This window comes from Pseudorasbora parva, chromosome 3, assembly GCF_024679245.1.
Source record: "Pseudorasbora parva isolate DD20220531a chromosome 3, ASM2467924v1, whole genome shotgun sequence".
NCBI classification, from domain to species: Eukaryota; Metazoa; Chordata; class Actinopteri; order Cypriniformes; family Gobionidae; genus Pseudorasbora; species Pseudorasbora parva.
In genome coordinates, this window is record NC_090174.1 from 24312637 (window position 1) to 24333766 (window position 21130).

At 39.2% G+C, this 21130-nt stretch overlaps 1 protein-coding gene and 1 long non-coding RNA gene across 4 annotated transcripts; one reads left to right on the forward strand and one right to left on the reverse strand.

Annotated features, from left to right (window-relative positions):
• Positions 1-126: 126 nt before the first annotated feature.
• nr2f1a (nuclear receptor subfamily 2, group F, member 1a) lies at positions 127-7250 on the reverse strand. The gene is made up of 3 exons (XM_067438217.1): positions 5975-7250; positions 4201-4728; positions 127-1348 (listed from the first exon to the last, which is right to left on the reverse strand). The coding sequence occupies exons 1-3, from the start codon at positions 6405-6407 to the stop codon at positions 1074-1076; spliced, it is 1236 nt and encodes a 411-aa protein (XP_067294318.1). The 5' UTR covers positions 6408-7250; the 3' UTR covers positions 127-1073.
• A 674-nt stretch (positions 7251-7924) lies between these two features.
• On the forward strand, positions 7925-17702 carry LOC137070781 (uncharacterized). 3 transcript variants are annotated; one of them, XR_010904329.1, is made up of 3 exons: positions 7925-8901; positions 11350-11426; positions 16300-17702. It is a non-coding gene; the product is annotated as an uncharacterized lncRNA (long non-coding RNA). The 3 variants fall into 3 exon arrangements; XR_010904330.1 differs by lacking the exon at positions 11350-11426 and having other exon boundaries at positions 7929-8644; positions 8716-8901; XR_010904328.1 differs by lacking the exon at positions 11350-11426.
• The last annotated feature ends 3428 nt before the right edge of the window (positions 17703-21130 follow it).

Genomic DNA, 21130 nt, shown 5'->3' on the forward strand with positions numbered 1-21130 from the left:
CTATGTGTTTTCGTTGGCCTTCCTTACCAAACAGAAATATGCATCCATGTAAAAGCAGACCCAAAACCCCTTAAAACAGCTCATTAATAGCATGAAGAACATTGAATTTGCTGAGAGCGAGACAAGTGTTGCCTATTTCCTTTTTAATAGTATAGTCACCATCACACAACTTCACGCGACCCTTCTGCACAGGCATATCATGGATTGAGCAAAAATGAAAGGCAACATCCAATAAAAAAAAAAGAAATAGCGGAAATATCAAGACGAAACAAACAAAATGTATTTGAAAATGATATATTAAAAGTGCTTTTGACTTTTCATGTCTTTTATCTCTGACTGATGATTGACTCAACACACACACTCGCACACACATACGACCAAGAAAAAGTTTCACCGTTGTCCTCTCCTTTATAATGTCCATGAGGTCAGATTTGCCGAAGTTGCATGTCCATAGCATCAAGTGGGGGAAGGCTCAACCATCAGTGAAATTGTCATTGCGATTAGACTGTGTCTTATTTGTCTAATGTTTTTCTTTATTTTTAAATTCTCACTTCAATTTTAATTCTTGGAGAACATATCTTCAACAACATATATCGCACTCATTATAAGAAGCAAAAGGTTATATCAAAAATCATTAGTATAGAATCACAGAAAAAACTGGTTTAGAACCAGAAAAAATACAAAACAGAGATACATAGACACAGGACATTTCTTATAATTGCTTGGAAATTTCTTTCCCGCTAAGTCTTGCTCATTTACTGCGCATATGATGTTCTTCATTTTATTTGTACGTATTTTGTTCTTTACAAAAGAAAAAAAAAGAAAGAAAAAGAAAATAAAGACTAGTATTTTACAAAATGGAGAGTGTTCTTGATGACGGCGATGGATTTGCACGGGAGTACGTCCAGTTCTTTAATCTTTGTACATTACATATTCCATTTCGGTCCCAGAAGACAAAAAAAAAAGAGTGTCTTCCTAAGTGGTCAGAAATTAGGTCCTATATATATAGTCTTCTTGAAAGGGCTTGCAGAATTTTGGTCCTTTAGTCTTTTTGTTTCACTCGCTCATTCGGATCATTGAATGGACATGTAGGGCCAGTTGAAGCTGCTCCCGGATAATAACATATCCCTGATGAGGGTTTCAATGGGAGTTTTACCTACCAAGCGAACGAAGAACAGCTGTTCAATTACTGACGAAGAGACAGTGCGGAGAGAAGGCAGTCGCAGCAAAAGCTTGCCAAAGCGACTGGGCTGGTTCGGGTACTGGCTCCTCACGTACTCCTCCAGGGCGCACTGAGACTTCTCTTGCAGGCTCTCGATGTGTGCAGCATCTGACAGGCCGCAAGCGTCTGAGTAGACAAAACACAGCACAGAAGAGGCCCAGGTTATCATTCAGCATCAGCATTACGTGTTGTTGACAAAGTGAGATGAACAAACACGAGCCCAACATCATGCATCACGCAGCGTATGAGGCTGCCTGTAATATAAATAAACAGTACGACTGTGCAATCCCTCAAGAGTAACAGAACGTATTTCCTGCGTTGTAGGGGACATACCACATGCACGCTCACAAATCAGACTAAACAAAGAGTTCGCGGGGACGAGGGTGCACATAAGCTCATCTGAAGAGGATGGAGAAGGCGCTCACGTCTGTGTCAAATATGGAAATACCCAGCTACATATTTGACAGAGAATTTGGCATGGTAATAACCGAATTATAACCTAATTGCTTTCCAGATGCTACCGAGTCATTCCTCGTCCGATTCCCTGTACCAGCAGTTGCCTCTGCTTGCGAGTTTGAATGAGGAGGCAAGGCCGCTGGAAGCAATCGCATTTTATGACCGTGGACGTGCTTGAGGACACAATCCCCTACATTTTAGAAAAGGACAGCTATTAAAAAATACAAATACAAATGTATGTCAATTAATGCCAATAGGTCAAACGTGTTTGTAGCCTACTGAGAACGCCAATGCAGTAAACACATTGCTCAGCCATTGGGACAACTCAGTCCAGCCAAACGTCCTTTCTCCTGAACACCATCACCAGGCCAATACCTATTTTGTCAGCATTCTAATATGGCGGCTGTGTTGAAGATATTCAAAATAAGAGTTTACATTTTGTTCAATTTAAGAGCTAAAGTGTACGGCCGTTGTGTGCAACATGCCTCGGCGACTGATCTTAATTGGACTGGACTAGAACACACTGCGGTCAAATACAATAACCTTCTGAACTTCTGAACTGTGCTAAATCCTTGCTAAAAAATCTCTCAGTAATGTGACCTCATGGGCCACTTTCCGCTGCTGCCATGTGCTATAAAAATAGAGGCAATTCAGCAAAATACAATGCAAGATTTCGTATGTGTACGAATGTTTTTGTTAATAGTTTACTTAACGATTTACATTTAATCAGAAAGAACTCGAGAAGGTACAAAGCCAAAGGGGCGCATTACGAATTATTAATCCATCACGTGAAACATATGACTAGGCTATATGTTGAAAAGTTTATGCAGCACATTGGCCTGACAACCAATCAGAATATACAGTTATTATTGAAACATATTGCTTTCACGTCCTGTAAATTACGAAAACCTGATTTACGGAAGTGTCTATAAGTTGTTCTGATTCGCTACCAGTCCAGTCCCAACATATTTGAGTGCTTTGTAAGCAATTCATTGTTAAGAATGGCAAGGAAGGTTCTGTGTGACACTGACGTCACTGAAAAACAAATAGCCTATAACGTTACATTTCGGTGGCAAAGATTAGATGTTCAGAACATAAACAAATGTTTTTACATTTTTGGCATGCTGTACATATGCTAATCAACACTAAATTAAGGCAATACACAAAGTGTAAACCGAGCCGTGGCCTACTTAAATTAACTTGAACGCCTCATCTTATTTCACCTAGGGGGAAAAGACTACAACATTTATGGCTACACTACAGAACATAATGAGTAAGCTAGTCTCGTTTTAGACACGTTTAGTAAATTATACACACACACACACACACAAATATATATATATATATATATATATATATATATATATATATATATATATATATATATATATAGTGTGTGTGTGTGTGTGTGTGTGTGTGTGTGTGTGTGTGTGTGTGTGTGTGTGTGTGTGTGTGTGTGTGTGTGTGTATGTGTTTAAGCCTGCACCTTTGCTGAACAATCAAAGACGTTTAAAGGCTGGTATTGACTACTTAATTTTATTTGTTAAAACGTAGCCTATATATAATTCCAACTGCTAAAATAAATATATTTAAGTTAATATTTCATATTTAATATATTTCACTTAACTAATAGCCTATGAAGATAAAATCACCATATTTAACAATATAAAATACGCATGTAATAATACTACGTATAGGCCTACATAATATCAAAAACCACAGTCCGTTTAAAACTTAACAATGTTACTATATTTACTATCGTAAATATGTTGCTCAGAAAAATACATATATATTATAGACGTCAATTACAATGCTTTAGAGGTGTGATGGTAATTTGGTGTCGATCAATGTTTTGGTAAAATTGTTATAGTTTTTTTTTTTTTTTTTTACTATTTGGCAAATTAAGCCGTCATTAAACCGACAGACACTAGTGACGGATATTTCTGCGAGAACATAGCCTACTAAATATACATTTAAAAATATAATTTTTAAATGTCACCTTAAAAGCAGTTATTAATAATAGAGGACTCACAAGTCACCTTTTCTTAACAGAGAAGGCCCCAAATGTATATTTGTGTATGCACACTGTGGTATCTGCACAACTGTGAACAGTGGTTAAGCTTGAGCCGATTTAAGAAAGATATGCTGAACGAGATCTACACTTGATTGTACAAATATTGGCCTTAATATTTTTTTAACACATAGAATTACCGTGAAATACATATTCGAGCTCATAAATTGAATATTGCACAATAGTCTATAAATATAACATGATCTGAAGACTACAATAGGCTATAGGCCTAAGACATTTTGTATTACATTAAATATTAAATATTAGTCAATGTCTTTTAAATACATTTGAAATAGGCCTACTGCTTTATTACTTGTGCGCTAAAGAGATTTTACAGTATAAAGCCAGCCTGAGGCCCACTAGTGAGCTATAGCTGCGATGCCGAAGCTTATCCACCCCGTATTGCATTGCCCCCTTATGTCTGTAAGTAGGCCTCGTCTCACACACTCACCTGAAGTGAAGAGCACTATTGCCTTAATGCAGCTGTATTCTGCAGAATCGACGTGTAGTGCTTTGAGCTTCTCGACCTGTTCCTGGAAGATACGAATGTGATCCATGAAGGCCACGACGCGGTCCGCCGACATAGGCGAGGCGTGCAGGCCGGCAGCGGCAAGCAGTGGGGCCACATGTAGGGGCATGGAGCACTGAGCCGCGTTTAGCACAAATAACTCGCTCCATGTCAGTCTGAGTAGGGACACCTGGTCGGTGATCTGCAGGTCGGGAAAGAAAGGGATGTTCCTCGCCCATTCCACAGCACTGAAGAGCAGACGAGCCGCAAGCTCACAGATGTTCTCGATCCCCATAATATTATTGGGCTGCATGCACTGGCTGCCATAGCGAGACGTAGGATAAGGCTCGGCCCGAAGTAGTAACGAGATGTATCCGGAGAGATAGCAATGACCGTTCAGAGGATCCCCGTTCGTTAGCGCGTATTGGCCCGGGTTCGGTTGGGTTGGAGGCATTCTTCCTCGCTGAACCGCTGACAAAAAGAAAGAAAGGGAGAGGAAATGTACATCTAGAACTGAGAAACATCATTGACGTGGAAGCTTTACTTCGAGAGCATGAGTAGTCTGGACTGCTGTTTAAAATCTACGGAAATATAATTAAATTACATACTATTTACGGCACTGCGTATAAAAAAAATACTTTCACATTGTGCAACCGCATCGGTTATTAGGGGGTGATGTTTACCTTTGTTTGTGAACTTAAATAGCTATTATTGAGTCATTCAGAGACTAGCTCTTTCTCGTGTTTTGCCTTCACACACACAGTACACACGTATGCTGCACATGGACATTTTTAATGCGTTTTGTTTGATTTGCATGTTGTAAACATTGTGAACGAGGAGCTTAAATCTCGACTATTCATTAGAACTGCTTCAATTACAGCAGCCTCCTTCTTGTTAGAAATGCTACACTAATACTTTGGCATACAATGCCTGCAATATACATAGGTTTGTGTGTAGTATCCTAGTAAGTTTACAGGCAATATAATAAGATAGCCTACTAATTCTGAAACAAACAAACAAACAAAAATCTATTCACAAATCGAGCACAAAGACTTGTGATTATTTAGAACAAGCAAAAATGCATATTAATTCTCTAACGTTGAACTTATTCTCATTTTAAGACAATATATAGTTTTTAATAGCAGTTTCGTTCTACTCAGTTTATTAAGAGTAGACTTGCAAAGGCCATTGTTCGCATACAGCTTAGGCTTTGAGGGGACAGACAGGCCTCTAAACGTTTACTTTAGGCTACGGCGTAAAAACAGACACACATCTTATTTCCAAAGATAAAACTATAGACCCTTATTTAATTTAGGTATACAACACGGGGTTAGCGCGTGTAGAAGGCTTTTCGGCAGTCTTGTGCAGTCTTTCAGCACGCACGCGCGCGCATATACACACTTCATCCTTCTCTTTCTCTCTTTTACACACATACAGTATTCATGGGTGACTTTAATATCTCATGTAATTGGCTGAGTTGAAATAGATGCATATGACGCTTGTCTATCTATGTGAACAATATTACCATTACATGTATGCTGATCTTGCCTATGCGAGCGGATTTACTACTGCTTGTACGCGCCCTCTGACACTCTTTAGTAAGCAATCACAGCAAATGCATTTCACGTTTGTATGTCTATAGTGCGAGCTGTAACTGACTCTGAGCAATACAACTGTGTGTAGCAATAGTGTGTTGCGTTCAGAAAAATATATTCACCTTCCCGCCGCATGCCCACTTTTAAACATTTCTTCAGCCGACAATATTGGCACTGATTACGATGGTGCTGGTCAATAGGACAGTTCCTGTTGGCACGACATGTATATGTTAAGTTCCTTCGGACACTCCTCTTGAAGAAACTTTTGCATCCTTCGCAGGTGAATTGACCATAGTGCTTGCCGCTCGATTTGTCCCCGCAAACAACACATTCTATATGCTGCTGACTCTGTCCAGAATTCTGGCTGCCCTTGTCGCCAGCCGTCCCTGGTGTGGACGGGGGTCCTGGCTGACTGGGTGTCTGCGGAGTGTGTGGTGCCGCTGACGCCGCCTGCTGTTGCTCCCTCGCCGGCTGAGCTGCTGGATTGGGGCCGCTCGGAGGTCCTCCGGCCACGTCTTCCTGCGGATCTCGCCAGACGCTAACTACCATTGCCATATCTCGGGCCCGAAAAGTGCTTTCAAGCGAACTGGTCGCTCGGATATCGGAGCAGGGAAAAGGGAAGTCTTGGACGAACGGCAGCGCGAATTCAAATCGGAGCACTCAATCTCATAAGGAAAAAAGTAGAAGCAGAAAATGATCAATACATTCAAAATACCGCAGTCGATTGAAAGGCACCCGATCAGGATATGCAATTGTCGGGAGGCCAGTTCCAAGGTAAATTGCAGTCAGCCATTCGGGAACCCAATCGTGTATAGAGAAAGCGATCCCAGTCGTAATAAAAAAAAATTCAGTTTTCTTAAAAAATACCGCAATAAAAATTCTTCACGTTGAAGCAAAAATAATAGCTTTCTGGTGGACCGGAGATCCAAAGTGCTGTGCAAAATAAATTCCCCTCTTTTTTCTTCCTTGCTCCTCTCTCCGTCTTCGCGGTTGAAGAGGAGGAAACACTGAAGAACGGATTTCTCTATCTATGTTCATGAATAAAGCTCATCTGGTCCGGCGAAAGAAAAAAAAAAAAACAACGTCGCCCGAGTGCCTGTGTAGTTTCACCTCTCCAGTAGGAACAGAGCAAGGATAAAAAAGGAAAAAAAAAAAAAAAAACAACTAATGGAATATGTAAGAAGCAGAGACTCAAAAAAGAATGCGTTTTAACGGGAGTACCAGCGGAGCAATGTTTCCGAAACGGAGATCTGCGCGAATGTCTGTATATAGTGAACTTTGACACTACTATTGAAACTGACACGTTTCTATGGAGATCGCTGCGCCTTATATGGTGCTCGTGTCAAGGAGCCAAGAGAGGGGCTGCTGGCAACTGATAATCAAAGGCGACTGACTGGTCAGAACCCTGCATCGGGGGGGAGAGAGAAAATGGGAGGCTAAGGTTAGCCAAGCCTCCTTCACTCCATTGGTTAGAGTCCTCGCTCCTCGCTACCTACGACTGAGGGCTCTGACAAGCACAATTTACATTGCGCTCGCCCCTGCGCTGCTATTTACTTTGAAACCCGATTAGAATGGACCGTCTATTGTCACAAAAGAGGAAGAAACCCCAGAAAGAAGCGGCGAAAAACGGGATGAAAGCAATGAGCGAACTATACGCGCACGTGAAATATAAACAAATGCGCGTGAGGCAGAGGAACTGGTGCGAGCCTCACAAAAGTTGAAAGTGTTTTGTTCAAAGCTGTGGTCTTAATGACAAAAATACCCATTATAACGTCCAGATTTGAACTGTGTAGGTCCCATGGATATTCGACGTAATTTGACAGAACAATACCGGCTGGAAATCGCGTATCAATGCATAAACCATATTTTTACGCGTCAATAATATGCCCGGTTCTTAGTAAAACGATTAAATAAATAAATAAAATATATTGGGACGCTCGATGACTACCCCTAGTTTGACTAGAAAGATATCAGTATAACGGAATGCTTTACCAATGATAGGACGCAGATCAAGAAGCCAGTCAGGGCACAAAAGAGGAATCAGAGTAATATGGTATTAGAAAGTATGACAATCCATCGTTCAGAGTGTTTTAACAGATTATTAACGAGGGAAGTTTTTGGTATAATGCGCAGGGAAACCGGCTTTTTGTACATGAATGCCGAGGGCTGCGCTGTACAGGCTTATAATGTCTGGATCGGGCTGCCATCTAGCGTACAGTAGACAATTACAGCGACATAAAAATTAGTTATTTATTGTCCTTTTAACATGTTCCTAAATGTTGATCAGAGACAAATAACGCTTTTGGATGAACATTGTCTGGTTTTTATTTTATTGATGTATTTATAGGGTCACACATGGTTTCGAAGTCTTACTTTGACCATTATAGTGGAACTTTATTGACATTAAGCCTGTTTTATTCAGCAATGCCTGTACTTGGAAATAATTTTTTGTTTGTTTGTTTGTTTTTCGCGGAGAAACAAGCTTTGCTCTACCGTCTGTTGACATAACCGATAGGTTTAAAAGAAAATTAGGCATGCTCTTAAATAGCCATTTTATAAACTTTTATCATGGCAAACTCTTTCACCAGAACTCTGCTATATATAAATTCTGCATCAAAAGTCTAAAACTGTGCGAAAGAAGTTAAGAGGAGGCAAACACCGACACCCGTCCGTTTACGAAACCCTTTAGAAAAAAGGTAGTCTATATTTTCAACTCGACCGCGGAGCTTCCCCCGTCTCTCCTCACACCGAGCCGCAGAAACACACGCTGCTGTCTTCTGTTCTTTGCAAAGGTGAAACGAATAAGATTAAAAGGAACAAAGAGAAACTTCTTTAAGTGTACCATCAATGTTTTACTCCACAGACAGGGAAGAGAGCGAGAGGGGAGAGAGGGAGAGGGACAGCGAATGGGAACACAAGGCACGCATGAAAACAGTATTGAAGAAATGGTAAAGTGGACACTTGGACATTCAAAGTGCAAGCGCCCAGCGACCGGCTGGGTATCCTACTTTGGGATCGGCGGTTTCTCAGTTTGGTCCATATTTGAAAGGTAAGTACTTTTACCACTTTATGCAATTCCAGAATTAGTTGAAATTCATATAAATATCTCGCAATGTACATAAACTTGTATCAGACTAAAACCTCAAATACCTTTCAAATGAAGAGCGTGAGACTGTCAGGTGAAAGCACCGCGGGTACAGACCACGGGAGATCGGTGGACACACTTGTATCGATCACTTGCACTAGCCTACTTAATCTTTAAAAAAAAAAAAAAACTAACGTTGTAGTGATGCTGAACATGACTGAACGTTTGACTTGAAGAAACACCTTTTCACCTGTGTTATTCGTCTTGTATGATCTCGTAATGGGAAGATCGATAGCAGTCTGTTTGTCTAAGTGATAATGTCAACGGAATAAAAGGACGATTATACGATAGACATGTTCAGAATAAAGGGCTGTCGCGTGTGCATAAACATTAAATAATTTTGAGAAGAAGCAAAAAGAAAACAAAAATCCAAATGAAAGAAGTATAAAAGCAATATATAAAAGTATGTCTGCCTCAAAGTATTCTTTTCTCATGACTTTCATTTATAGGCATCAACTTTAAGTATACTTAAAGGCAATTATAGCACAATTAAAGTCGGAGAGTACATTTCCCTATATAATATATGTTCTTTTTGGTATCATATTTATATATTTTCTGCGTTAGGCCTTGTACTCATCAAAAAGCTTTTGTTAGTCACATTTTTTTATTGACAAAGTTTTATTGATAAAAGTAAGTGGAATAAAGTGCAAAACAATGTTCAAAAAGTGAGTTGCAATGTTTCACATGACAACATTAAGGATAATTATGATTACAAAATAATAAAATAAAATTAGCTAACCATTATCATATGGCTGAGTTATGTTACTATTTGAAATCAATGATGGTCGAAGAAATGCGTCTTTATGCTGTAATGTTTTAATGTCTGATAATAATAATATTAATAATGATAATTAATCGTTTCACAGCACCTCATGCAATTTGTAATATGGTGTTATATTTCGTAATGACCGTGCAACCTCTTTTAAAATAGCAATAAACAACATATACCATTTAGTCTAATGCATGATCCCTAAGAGCTGCTCGAGTAATAAAATCCCACGAATGGCGGACCTCCTACCAAGTGAGCAGAATGTAAATACGCTCGGGTTAGACGGTATAAACTCTTAGGACACAGCAGGGATAACATATTTCACTTTCCTTATTTTATAAGACACTTTATCAGTTACTTTTATCCCATTGCAAACAAAACAAATTGTATAATTTTTGTTTACTCACATTTACAGTCGTTATAGTAAACATCTGAACCTAAAACATTAACCACACTAAAGGGTTAGGCTTTGTAGTTTATACCTCTCCGTCTCTGTGTACATACACTAAAGCTTCCATTGAAATTTAATTGCTTGTATAGCACAATAAGTTGATAATTTATACTAAAGATACATCTGAATTGTCTGTTGCTTGCTACCAGGCCTTTCATGAGCAATTTTAAAATTCATGTAATCATTACATATTGTATATATGTAGTCTAGGTTTAAATATATAGACACAGATACTAATGGAAAAACTATGCATGACAGAAATATAAACGTGTACAGTGTAAATAAAACCCTGAAAAGTAATGAACAAAGCAATAAAACTTTCAGCAAAGGATCACTACCTTGCAAGTAAGAACACGTTTTATCCTAAATTGCGCATTATTTAAATATTATAAACATTTGGGATGCATGTGCTTGTGGTATGGTTTTAAAGATATACGTTATGAGTTTTGCTTTGAAGAAAAAAAAAAGATGTTAAGAGAGTCAATTTGTTCTAGTTTGGTATTTTCTCTCTGTAATAATCTCACCGTTTTTAAACACGTTGCGCGCCTCTCTAATGCGATGGTGGGTTTTGTCACTTTGAGTAGTAGTGAGTTGAAAGGGAAGAGGAGGGGGCTTTTGTTCAATTTGATCCCTAACTATTTGGGGGCTCAGATTGGTGTGAAAGGGACGAGAAGGTCACTTGAAATCGCCTTTTATCCACTGCCATTTTCTCTATGGATCAGCAACTTTCAATGGACATCATCTAATCGCTCTTAATGGAAAGGGTAGTGGGGAGAGTTGTGGAAAATATCTTAAACCACGCCACTAAAACTACCGCATGGGCCATTTAAAAGACGTAGGTCTACTCATTAATGTTTCGCACAAAATCACTCCTACAGTCCCCTCACACACATGTGTTTAACGAAGGCCTAACGCTTCTATCATGCTTCGGGAAAAAGTCGGGATGTTCAGATTTGAAGATTTAGCTGAATATTGCATAATGCGTCAAAACAGCATGGCAGTCACTTTACAGCTTGGGTCAGCTGACCAACTATAGCTCTAGATTATTTATTTATTAAAACAAATAAAAACATAAAAAAACATTATTAAAAAGTTTCTTTAATATCTCTGTATTTACTATGCATAAAAACAGGCGCATCATCTAACTGCTAGTGTGGGGCTCTGTTGATGGCCTATGATTACGGTGGTCACGGGGATTAAGAAAAACAGGTAGGAAAACATAATTTTTTGTACAGCTTATAGATTTTTGAGAGGCCCACAAAACTAAATGCATTGTCAAATTTCGAATTCATAATAAAAAAGCGTTGACTGTAATTGTCCAATGGGGGGTGGTGGTGTGTGTGTGTGTGTGTGTGTGTGTGTGGGGGGGGGGGGGGGGGGGTCTTTCTGTTTAGCTTGTGGTAGGAGTTTAGTTAGAGAGACTGTCAGTTTATGCTGGAGGTAATGGCTTTATTGCTCACAAACCATCATCTATTTAGAGCTTATGTGCTAATTGCCTTGGATGGCCTCATAGAACAAGATCATAAATCCGTTAGCAGTTAAAACAAGCCCAGACCCACAACAATTAGGCTAACTTACGCTCCTGATGTACATTCCCTCAAAAGGCACGAAAACCACAACAATGACACTAAAGTTCATGTATCGTTTGCTGTCAGCAAATCCTTGAGGAGCTAGGTCCATTTCCAGACATTTGGTCCTGCAGACATAAATAGGAGCTTAACAGCACAGACAGGATTCATAAAGGTCTTAAAATAATTTATGAAAAAAATAATATTTGTAATGACATACTTGCTAGCCTACTATTAGGCAAACATATGGGGGCACATTTAATAAAGATATATCTAAGAGCTGGGTTTCCTGAAGAAATAGCAGAAGGAACAGAAGCAGAGGTAAAACATCAGGTGCACGTAAGTAGTAGGCTACACAATCTCTAAGGCACATTTTCCCAAACGCATGGCTAAATTAAGGAGAGTCTCGTAGGACTATTGGCAACCACTCAAGCTTCTTCACGTGAATTTAAACTTATCTCCATCCTTGTTTTTAGTCAAACAGAGGCAAGGGGACATTTAATATACAATATTAATGCCTTTTGATAATTTTCAAATTCATTGTATAAACTAAATCCGAGGATAAAAGAGTGTAAAATCGCATTGAAAGCGGATTAACGGTGTGCGCATGTCACGCGATAGGTCTGGATTTAGCCTACTTGCAGACTACACGCTATAGGCTAACTTTATGCAGGTCTACTTGATAAACATAAATAGCTAAATAATGGCAAGAGAGAAGCTGTTTAATTATACTGATGTCAGAACATAACATGTGCTTTTTAGTTTAAAATAGTTTTATTATAAACACAATAAATTAACCTTTTTTAATATTTTCATTAACATGACTAGTATGAAGTTAGCAACAATATTTCTAAAATAGTATAGTACCAAAGTCATATCCTTTATTACTTTATTCTGAAATAATAACTTTCAATACCATCCCAAGATGACGCGCCATTTCTACTTTAGAAAGTCTCACACTTTTTTGTTTGACATATTGTGGCAATATCAAGGCCTGAGTTAAGCACGTTTGCACCTGACTGCTCCTGTAAACGATGCACGTACGGACGTTAGTTACTTACGTTAATAGCGTATACCGGCCTGCAACCAGCCAACGTACAAATATTAAAATATATAGATCCAGATCTATCATATTAAACATTGATAGTGCAAGGTGTAATTTGTTTTAGGAAACAAGGGGTTAAGTTAGTTATATAGGAATTTACCAAAAAGTAACCTATCATAGCCTACAACCCAATAATTTATAATCAAAGATTACCCAAAACCCAGAAACCAAATGTCCACCCTAGTTTTAAACATTTTGTCAACGTGTTTTGTTATGATTTTACTACGAAGGTCCGAACAAGAGCAAAGCCTATAACACACTGCTTAACACGAGCGGAAGTATTCTTAGCAGAGAAGAGCAAAGATAAGCGACTGTATTTTAGGGGGAGAGCTTTTGTGTGAGGTAGAGCGTCACCTCGCATATTTATAACGGTCTGTTTAAACCGACCCGCAGCAGGAATTTAATTGGAATTTCGTCTGTCTTAGGCACATCCACGCTGGAAGACAGAATAGATTAATTGCTTTAAAAAGGGTGATAATGTACACGTGCAGGAGGAGTACAGATAAAGGCACATAATGTCTGACTTTTCCAACATAATTTTCAGTTTGCATTTCATTCAAACTAAATAACTGACCATTGTCTAATGGTAATTATTATTTTGATTGCTATAATTATTATAGCTATGACACACACACACACACACACACACACACACACACACACACACACACACACACACACACACACACACACACACACACACACACACACACACACACACACACACACACACACACACACAATCACACACACACACACACACACACACACACACACACACACACACACACGTTTGTTTTTCTGACATATGGGGACATTCCATAGGTGTAATGGTTTTTATACTGTACAAACCGTACTTTCTATCCCCTTACACTGCCCCTGCCCCTAAACCTACCCATCACAGGAAACATTCTGCATTTTTACTTTCTAAAAAAACCTCATCATGATTTAAAAGCATTTTGAAAAATTCACCCTCTCCTTGTAATACCTATGTCATACCCATGTCATTATACACATTTGTGTCCTCATATGTCACAAAAACATATGAGGACCCCCCCCCCCCCCCCACACACACACACACACACACATACTATTTTACATTGTCAGAGGTTCAGTGACAGGAGTGACATGAGAAAAGATAAGACATATATAGCTGAATCATGCACCTTATAAATGAGTCATAACACATTTGTTTTTGTTATTTACTTAACTAGGTATTATAAAAAGTATTTTGTCAAAATATATTTATTTGCTTTATTTATTAATGCTTTCTCTCTCTACATCTCAAAATGCCCCCAAAGTACAGACAACAATCACTATAAAGTAAACTTTAAAATACAAAAAAAGAAATCTCCCTTATACCTTCAAACATGCAGCTTGTCGTATCAACATGTAGCCATATTTTACCGTATATTTCCAAATAAAGATAATGGCCCTGCTCCTACGCCTTATAAAGTGGAAGCAACAGTTCTATGGAGCAATGTTTAGTCATATTATTGGGTTTGTGAGTAATTTTCACTTTGCTGAGTAGTTAGTCACATTAAGATTTTCAGGCAAATACTTGCAGGTTATTTGAGGCTATCTATAGAGCTCTAACAGGCAGCACAATTGATGACTCACTGGGTTCAGAAATCTTTTTCCCCATGATGAGTGTTCAGAACAGTATAGTCAGGAGACTTTCTGAGTGAATGATGTGGTGTGTCTTTATTTAAGAGCAAAGTTGCTTAAATAGCTAATATAATATGTCACCTGATTGGGGGGGGGGTGTTACTCATAGTACTGTTTATCTTGTGCACCTTTCATTATTATTTTAATATACAGATTTTTATCTGCTATAGTTTGAGGAACAGGACACATTCAACTATGATCTTACATCCCAAAATGTCTGTCAAGAGTAACTTTAGTTCCCCACAAAGTCAAAAGCCAATAGATATTATTATTAGTGTCAGTGTCACCAAAAGCCAGTATTGTCTTTTATACTATGAACTATCCTGTGACAGACAGGTTTGGCTCAACTGTTCTCCCATTCATAGTAGAAAAAGTGTGAACACACAAATATCAACATATCAATGATAGCTTCCTTATCACACAATCTGTATAATATAATTAAACAACAGAGAAGAATCCCCCTTTTCTCCCTTGTCATCAGACTGTATTCATATATTTGTTGAAGATGTATAATGTTTGGCCAGGATTCATAACTAAGGAAAAACTACAGAACTAATTATATAGGGTGTGGTGTGTCTATGTAAACAATGCATATCATACCGGTAATCTGTTTAGTCTCACTTCTAGTAACCCTCAGTCATATGTTCAACAATGTCAAGCATCCTCAGTCACGGTAGATCCATCTCATGCCTTCCACTATGGATTTAAACAACAAAACCTGAATGAGGAATCAGATCAAGAGCAGCACTCATGATTTGCCTGATTATGTTTTTTCAGTCAAAGCAAAACTTTTCCTCATAATTTATATCATCTTGTTTTTGATAAACTGGTGAAATATGAGGTTTTGAACACTGCTGGTCATGTCCTCTTCCATGTCAAAGGCAATAAAATAGGGACGATAAGGCAGTTTGGGTCCATAGACTGTAAAAAAAACAAAAGATGGACGATGTACCCCTTCACTATCTTCCATTGTAGAAAAGCGAAGCCGGCAATGTCCAAATATGGTGCTGACATCTTGCGCTGATTTGAGACTCGATATCAAAATCCCGTTCGCAGTATCTATTGGTACAGTTTACTGCAGCTCATTTTAAACAACTTTAAACAAATCATTATGCCTGTGTGAAATTTAGACATTAAAGCAAAAGCTCTAATCTTCTCCAAAGTCCGTTGGTACCTCAGTGACAACTTCGCTCAGAGAAGCTGTAAATCATGACGTCACATCCAGTTTTTATAGCATCAAATAACTAACTAAGACCAAACTTATTTAAAAAACGAACACTTGAACTTAAAAAAACAACCTAAAATGACAGAAACCATCTTTGGAGAAAAATTATTTGAAGTGTGATTCGATTGTTTAGCTTGTCTCGCGTCCCATTAGAATCCATGGAGGGGGCAGTTTATGAGCTATACTGGGACCAGCCACCTGGGGGCGATCAAGGGGCTCTGGCTTCACTTTTCAGGATGTGTGTGGCAGGCTTAGTTAGGTCAACAAAGAACAATTTGTCCCTATATTAGAGACAAGTAATAGCTAAGTAGCTTAGCAATAGATAGTAGCAGTGATTACGAGGATTCACTCATTGTCTGTGCATCTGCTACATTTCCTAGCAATCCCTTCATGAAGGCAATAGACACATAACCTTAGAATCTGACTGTCTCTCTGAAAGTGCTCTGTGAACCAAGCGGGACAGTTGCACACTCCCAATAAGCATGATCTTTTTTTTCTTCTGTGTTTCTTTTTCAGATTCTCAAAGATGGGCAACTATGAGATATCCGCTGGCTTTAGGTGGAAAAGCACATGATCATGGTTTGATTATGCTACACTTACAGCCATAGAATGTACAAACAGCACCTGCATCTCTGGTTACACGTCACACCCTCGCGGTGTCCCTCTATCAGTTTTATCTGTCAGCAAAGGCAAAGAATGCAGCCATGATTCCCGAAAACACACATTCCTCAGAGCAATCTCTTCACCTCATAGAACACCAACTCTTGATAAAAATAGTCAGGTTACCAGAGCTCTTATTTAAAATTCGGTGAAAAAAAGCATGTTTTCCAAAGTGAAAGAGGACCGATTACAGACAGCTGTGGCACGCCAAATGTGCCTCTCCACCCCATGGTTAGGACAGCAGTTAGTGGGACTTCCTGCATGGAAAGCTGTGTATTGTTTTCCTTCAGTGAATTGAACATCCTGCAGATCTTAAATTCCAGTCAGCAGTAAACTCCCTGACCTCTGAGCACAAAATTAGACACATCATATAAGCAAGAGACAAAAGGGAAAGGAGGACTGCAAAACAAAACCGAAAGATAGAGATAAAAGAAAGATGACAATGAAAGAATGAGAGATAATGACATTTTCTCTGCAAGTTTTCTTAATTATTCATTGTATGAAAAGGAAACTTGTTCACATGATTAATTATGCTACATTTTCAATAGCAGGATTCATCCTTGACCTGACCAATTTTTTTAGGTATAACCATAATGTCACCAGGTTAATAGCCAAATTCATTTGTTTGAAACGAATTTGGTAGGTTAGATGATGACAGACATTTTTTGCAGTATAGCTAATCACAGGAACACATGGGACAATGAACAGAGCAACCCATATAAATAGATCTAGTCATCATATTGTAATGCTCGTAAACATCCAGACTCGTTTTACATGTTTGCGAGAGCCATTGGTTTATTATGACACATGCATGCAACATCAGGGATCATCTCATACTGTATCATTCCATCCTATGTCTGAAAACACAATGATGTTTTAGCCAGGAAAGTGTCAGATTTCATCTTTTATTACACAGACAGGCTTGTCAGTTACAACATATGCGGTGAACCCTATCTGCCAATGTGTTTATTGAGCTATTATCAATTTACTGATGAAACAAACTATACTCGCCAGTTAACATATGTTTCTAATTTGCTGGATTTATTTGATATTAAACCAAGTGTATTTAAATGATTATATTTAAGCATAGCATTCTCTGTGGATCACAAACAATATGATTTTGCAATTGTATGTTTTCGGCATTAGGAGCAGTGGGGAATTTGTCATGGGGAGATGAGAGGCATTTTAATCCTCTTTCTTTCAATGTGATATTATTTAATAAACATTCAAATTAAATACACAACTTCTGCCTCCTCATACCACAATCCCAAAATAATATGAATTGGCTATATATTCAGTGTGTCTGAGCTCCTTCCTCTTGTCCTGAAATAACCCCATATTGCTAGTCATCTATAAGGCAAAGCTTAAAGGTAAGTGACATCCCCTCATTACCTTGAAGAGCTGGTGCCTTGTTTACCACACACTCCCTGGGGTTTACCTGTGTAGCAGCACTACAAGTGCACAACAACTAATACATTCAGAGATGGCATACTATAATGTAAATATACTAAATTAAGAGCAGTAATCCTCTATGTATTTTTTTTTTAAAATGTGCAGAATGCATATGATCTGACGATCGTTGAAGCTTGACATATCTGAATGCCTCTAAATAAATTATTTTCATGTGTCCATATTAACACATTTTCTTCTGTTTCTCATTTCCTGTGTTTCTCTTTGTCTGAAATCACATGCTTTATCATTATGGAGTATTATTGTGTACCGATCTCAAAGGATAGAGATGTTTCCCAGAGCAGATCACGTGACCCTGTCACGTGCGATCACTGAAATTGTTCTGTTATTGGTCGGCTACTCCACAATGCCACATTTGCACATATCACAGTTTTTAAATATTTTTTGGGGCGATTTAGAGATTGGGGGCTGGAAGATGAGATAATGTTAATCTTTACATGTGGTTATAATGGTGCACCCCCCCATCATTTTCTTAATTTGTTAATGATGACACTTGCTCTGCTTCAGGAAGCAGGTCTCCAAGGAAATGCACTCCTGCATCACAGTGCTGATCACTGGAACAATGTGAGTGAATGTTTAGCCTTCTGAGCAATGCGACACCACATGATGTGGTGGGTGGAGAAGAAATCTCAATGCACCTCTGTCGTATTCTTTCTCTACTTTTTAGCTCTCCTTCATGTACCCCATCTGTCAGTGCCTTCTTTACTGGCGTTTAGGTGCGTCGCCCATAATCAAGACACAGTAAACACCACAGACGGTCGACTATGACGCGACATTGGGAACATGTTCCGTGCAGTGACCATTATGAAATGCTACGTCTTTCATCTCTTTCCCTTTAGACATTGGGCTGCGGGATTGCAGCTGTGTGGCGGGTGCCACCAGACTGTTCATGTCTTGCCTTGTGTGTATGTGTGTGCCTGTGTGTGCGAGCGAGCGATCCCTTGGGGCTCTCTCCTCAGCCCTGGCTCCCTGATTCGGTGTGTAAAAGCACCCTGAATGATGGATTACTGTGTCAGTGCGGCCTGCGAAGGATTAATTTGTTTCATTGATTTCTCTTTAGGCAGAATGCCAGCGTTTGCTGCTTCCCACCTCCTTCCCGGAGACTCCCGGCCATAATAGACGGTAATGGCCTAAGACAAATCAACCCGTTTCTTGTAAAAATAGCAGCAAATAACCCCTGACTTTGCCTCACGAGCGTAAACCAGAGAGAAGCTCGATTCTGACAGCCACATTCACAGCGGGCATTAACCCCAGGAGAAAGCTCGCGCTCCACTTGAACAAAGCCATAAGTCTTGAATACTTACATCCCCCACTCACAGCTCAGAATGGATTGGTAATGACCGACTGTCTGGCTGTGCAGGTTATGTGCGCTCTGCCTCGGCCAATCACAGGAACGAGTGACCTCCGAGATGTTACAACACCATCCTACCAAGCAACAGTTTCTGTGCATTAGTTGAACATATGGATATCATATTTAAGCACCACAGTGAGAACTCTAACAAATGTAGCCTATAAACACTCACCCCTGACTGTGTTTGCTAGCTCTGGGGCTGTGGTTGAGATGTTGCAGGCCTGGGCAGAGGATGAGAGAGTGTGTGGAGCTCTGGCCAGGACCCTCTATGTGGACTCTAAAGGGCCTGGAACACATAGCATGCAGAAACACACACACACACACACACAAAATCAGTCAGATGTGCATCCTCAGTCAATTGGTGGTTCCAAATCTTTTGTTAGAAATGTTCTGAGTGCAATACTTCAGATTAACAGCAGGGAATTACACCTTCAAATGGTAATTTCACGATTGGGTCACATGAGCCCACAAGTGATGTAATTCACCTTATTAAAACAAGTTATTGATATTACCCCCCCCCCCCCCATAATGGCCTGTGTTTGAATATTTTCAAGTGAAAATGCATTGCTTTGTTACATTTATATGTATGCATTTGGCACACTTTTATCCAAAGCGACATTGCCTTCAAGGTACACATTTACATTTTTATCAGTTCTTGCTTTCCCTGGGAACCAAACCCATGACCTTAGCATTGCAAGATACAGGAAGAAAGCCTGTAATATTACAGACTCTCTCTCTCTCTCTCTCTCTCTCTCTCTCTCTCTCTCTCTCTCTCTCTCTCTCTCTCTCTCTCTCTCTCTCTCTCTCTCTCTCTCTCTCTCTCTCTCTCTCTCTCTCTCTCTCTCTCTCATACCATGGTAAGGACAGAAACGTTTATAATGCAAACAATACAATCTTACAGGAATTTAAGAACAAACTAAAGATATTTCAGTTTGACATTTGACAAATTCTAAAACATTTTCATATATATATATATATATGTATGCCTAACCCAAAATACATTATGGTGTTTTTTCAATCATTAAGTTTTGAATGACCAGTTCCACAACTTGCATACACAATTTGATCATGTCTAGTGAAACAACAGAAAGTACATTTCAGTTATACCAGGGTTTATTTAATACAATTTTGATTGAATACACTCATCCAATCCCAAGATGTACCTATTCCGGTTTGAGGTATCCATCTCCGTTTGTATGAGCAGAAATATTTACTGTCCTTCCACTGCAATGTAAACACTCAACAGATCTTTTTTTCCCCCATGGACCAAATCAATCCTAATGCCCTTTCAGCTCTGTCTAGAAACAAAGTCCTTCAACACTGATGCTGTGGGTGGAATTGGGTAATCTCAGCTATGATACTAACTCATTGCTAGCCTCTTCCCAGGCTCCTTGCTGTCAAGAGCTGTGTTCCTCTCAGAAAAACAACAGTTCTCAGGGGTCCTTACATCCTTAAGTGGCTCCAGAAAAGGTTAGTTGTCAGGTAATTGTCCAGCTGCGGTTGGGCTTATCTTAATCACAGTGCTTCAGCATAAGCCTGGGTCTGTGTTATGAAGAGGCTAACGGTGCTAAAGGGGAGGGTGGCTAGCTGAGGGATTTTGTTGTTCTTTTTCCCTTTTCGTGCCTGCCTGGTGTGCCGAGATAGCCAGAGCTAAGTATAGAAAGTTAGCGTCAAGCTACAACACGTAATGTGGACAAAGTGTTGGACTACTGTTGATACACACAACAATATTTCATACAGCAGAAAAACAAAAAGAACAAATGGAATGGAAACGCAGCAACACCTTTGAGCCGTCCAGAACCAAACAAGCAAGTCAAGGCGCAATCCATTTGTCATGGTTTGTTATGTATATCTGTAAAGCGCAGA

Coding starts and splice junctions, on each gene's coding strand:
- nr2f1a (XM_067438217.1), bottom strand. CDS start 6,407: ATGGCAATGGTAGTTAGCGTCTGGCGAGATCCGCAGGAAGACGTGGCC. Junction 4,729..5,974: donor AGTGGGCATGCGGCGGGAAG/GTGAATATATTT, acceptor TCTTTTTGTCAG/CGGTTCAGCGAGGAAGAATG. Junction 1,349..4,200: donor AATAGTGCTCTTCACTTCAG/GTGAGTGTGTGA, acceptor TTGTCTACTCAG/ACGCTTGCGGCCTGTCAGAT.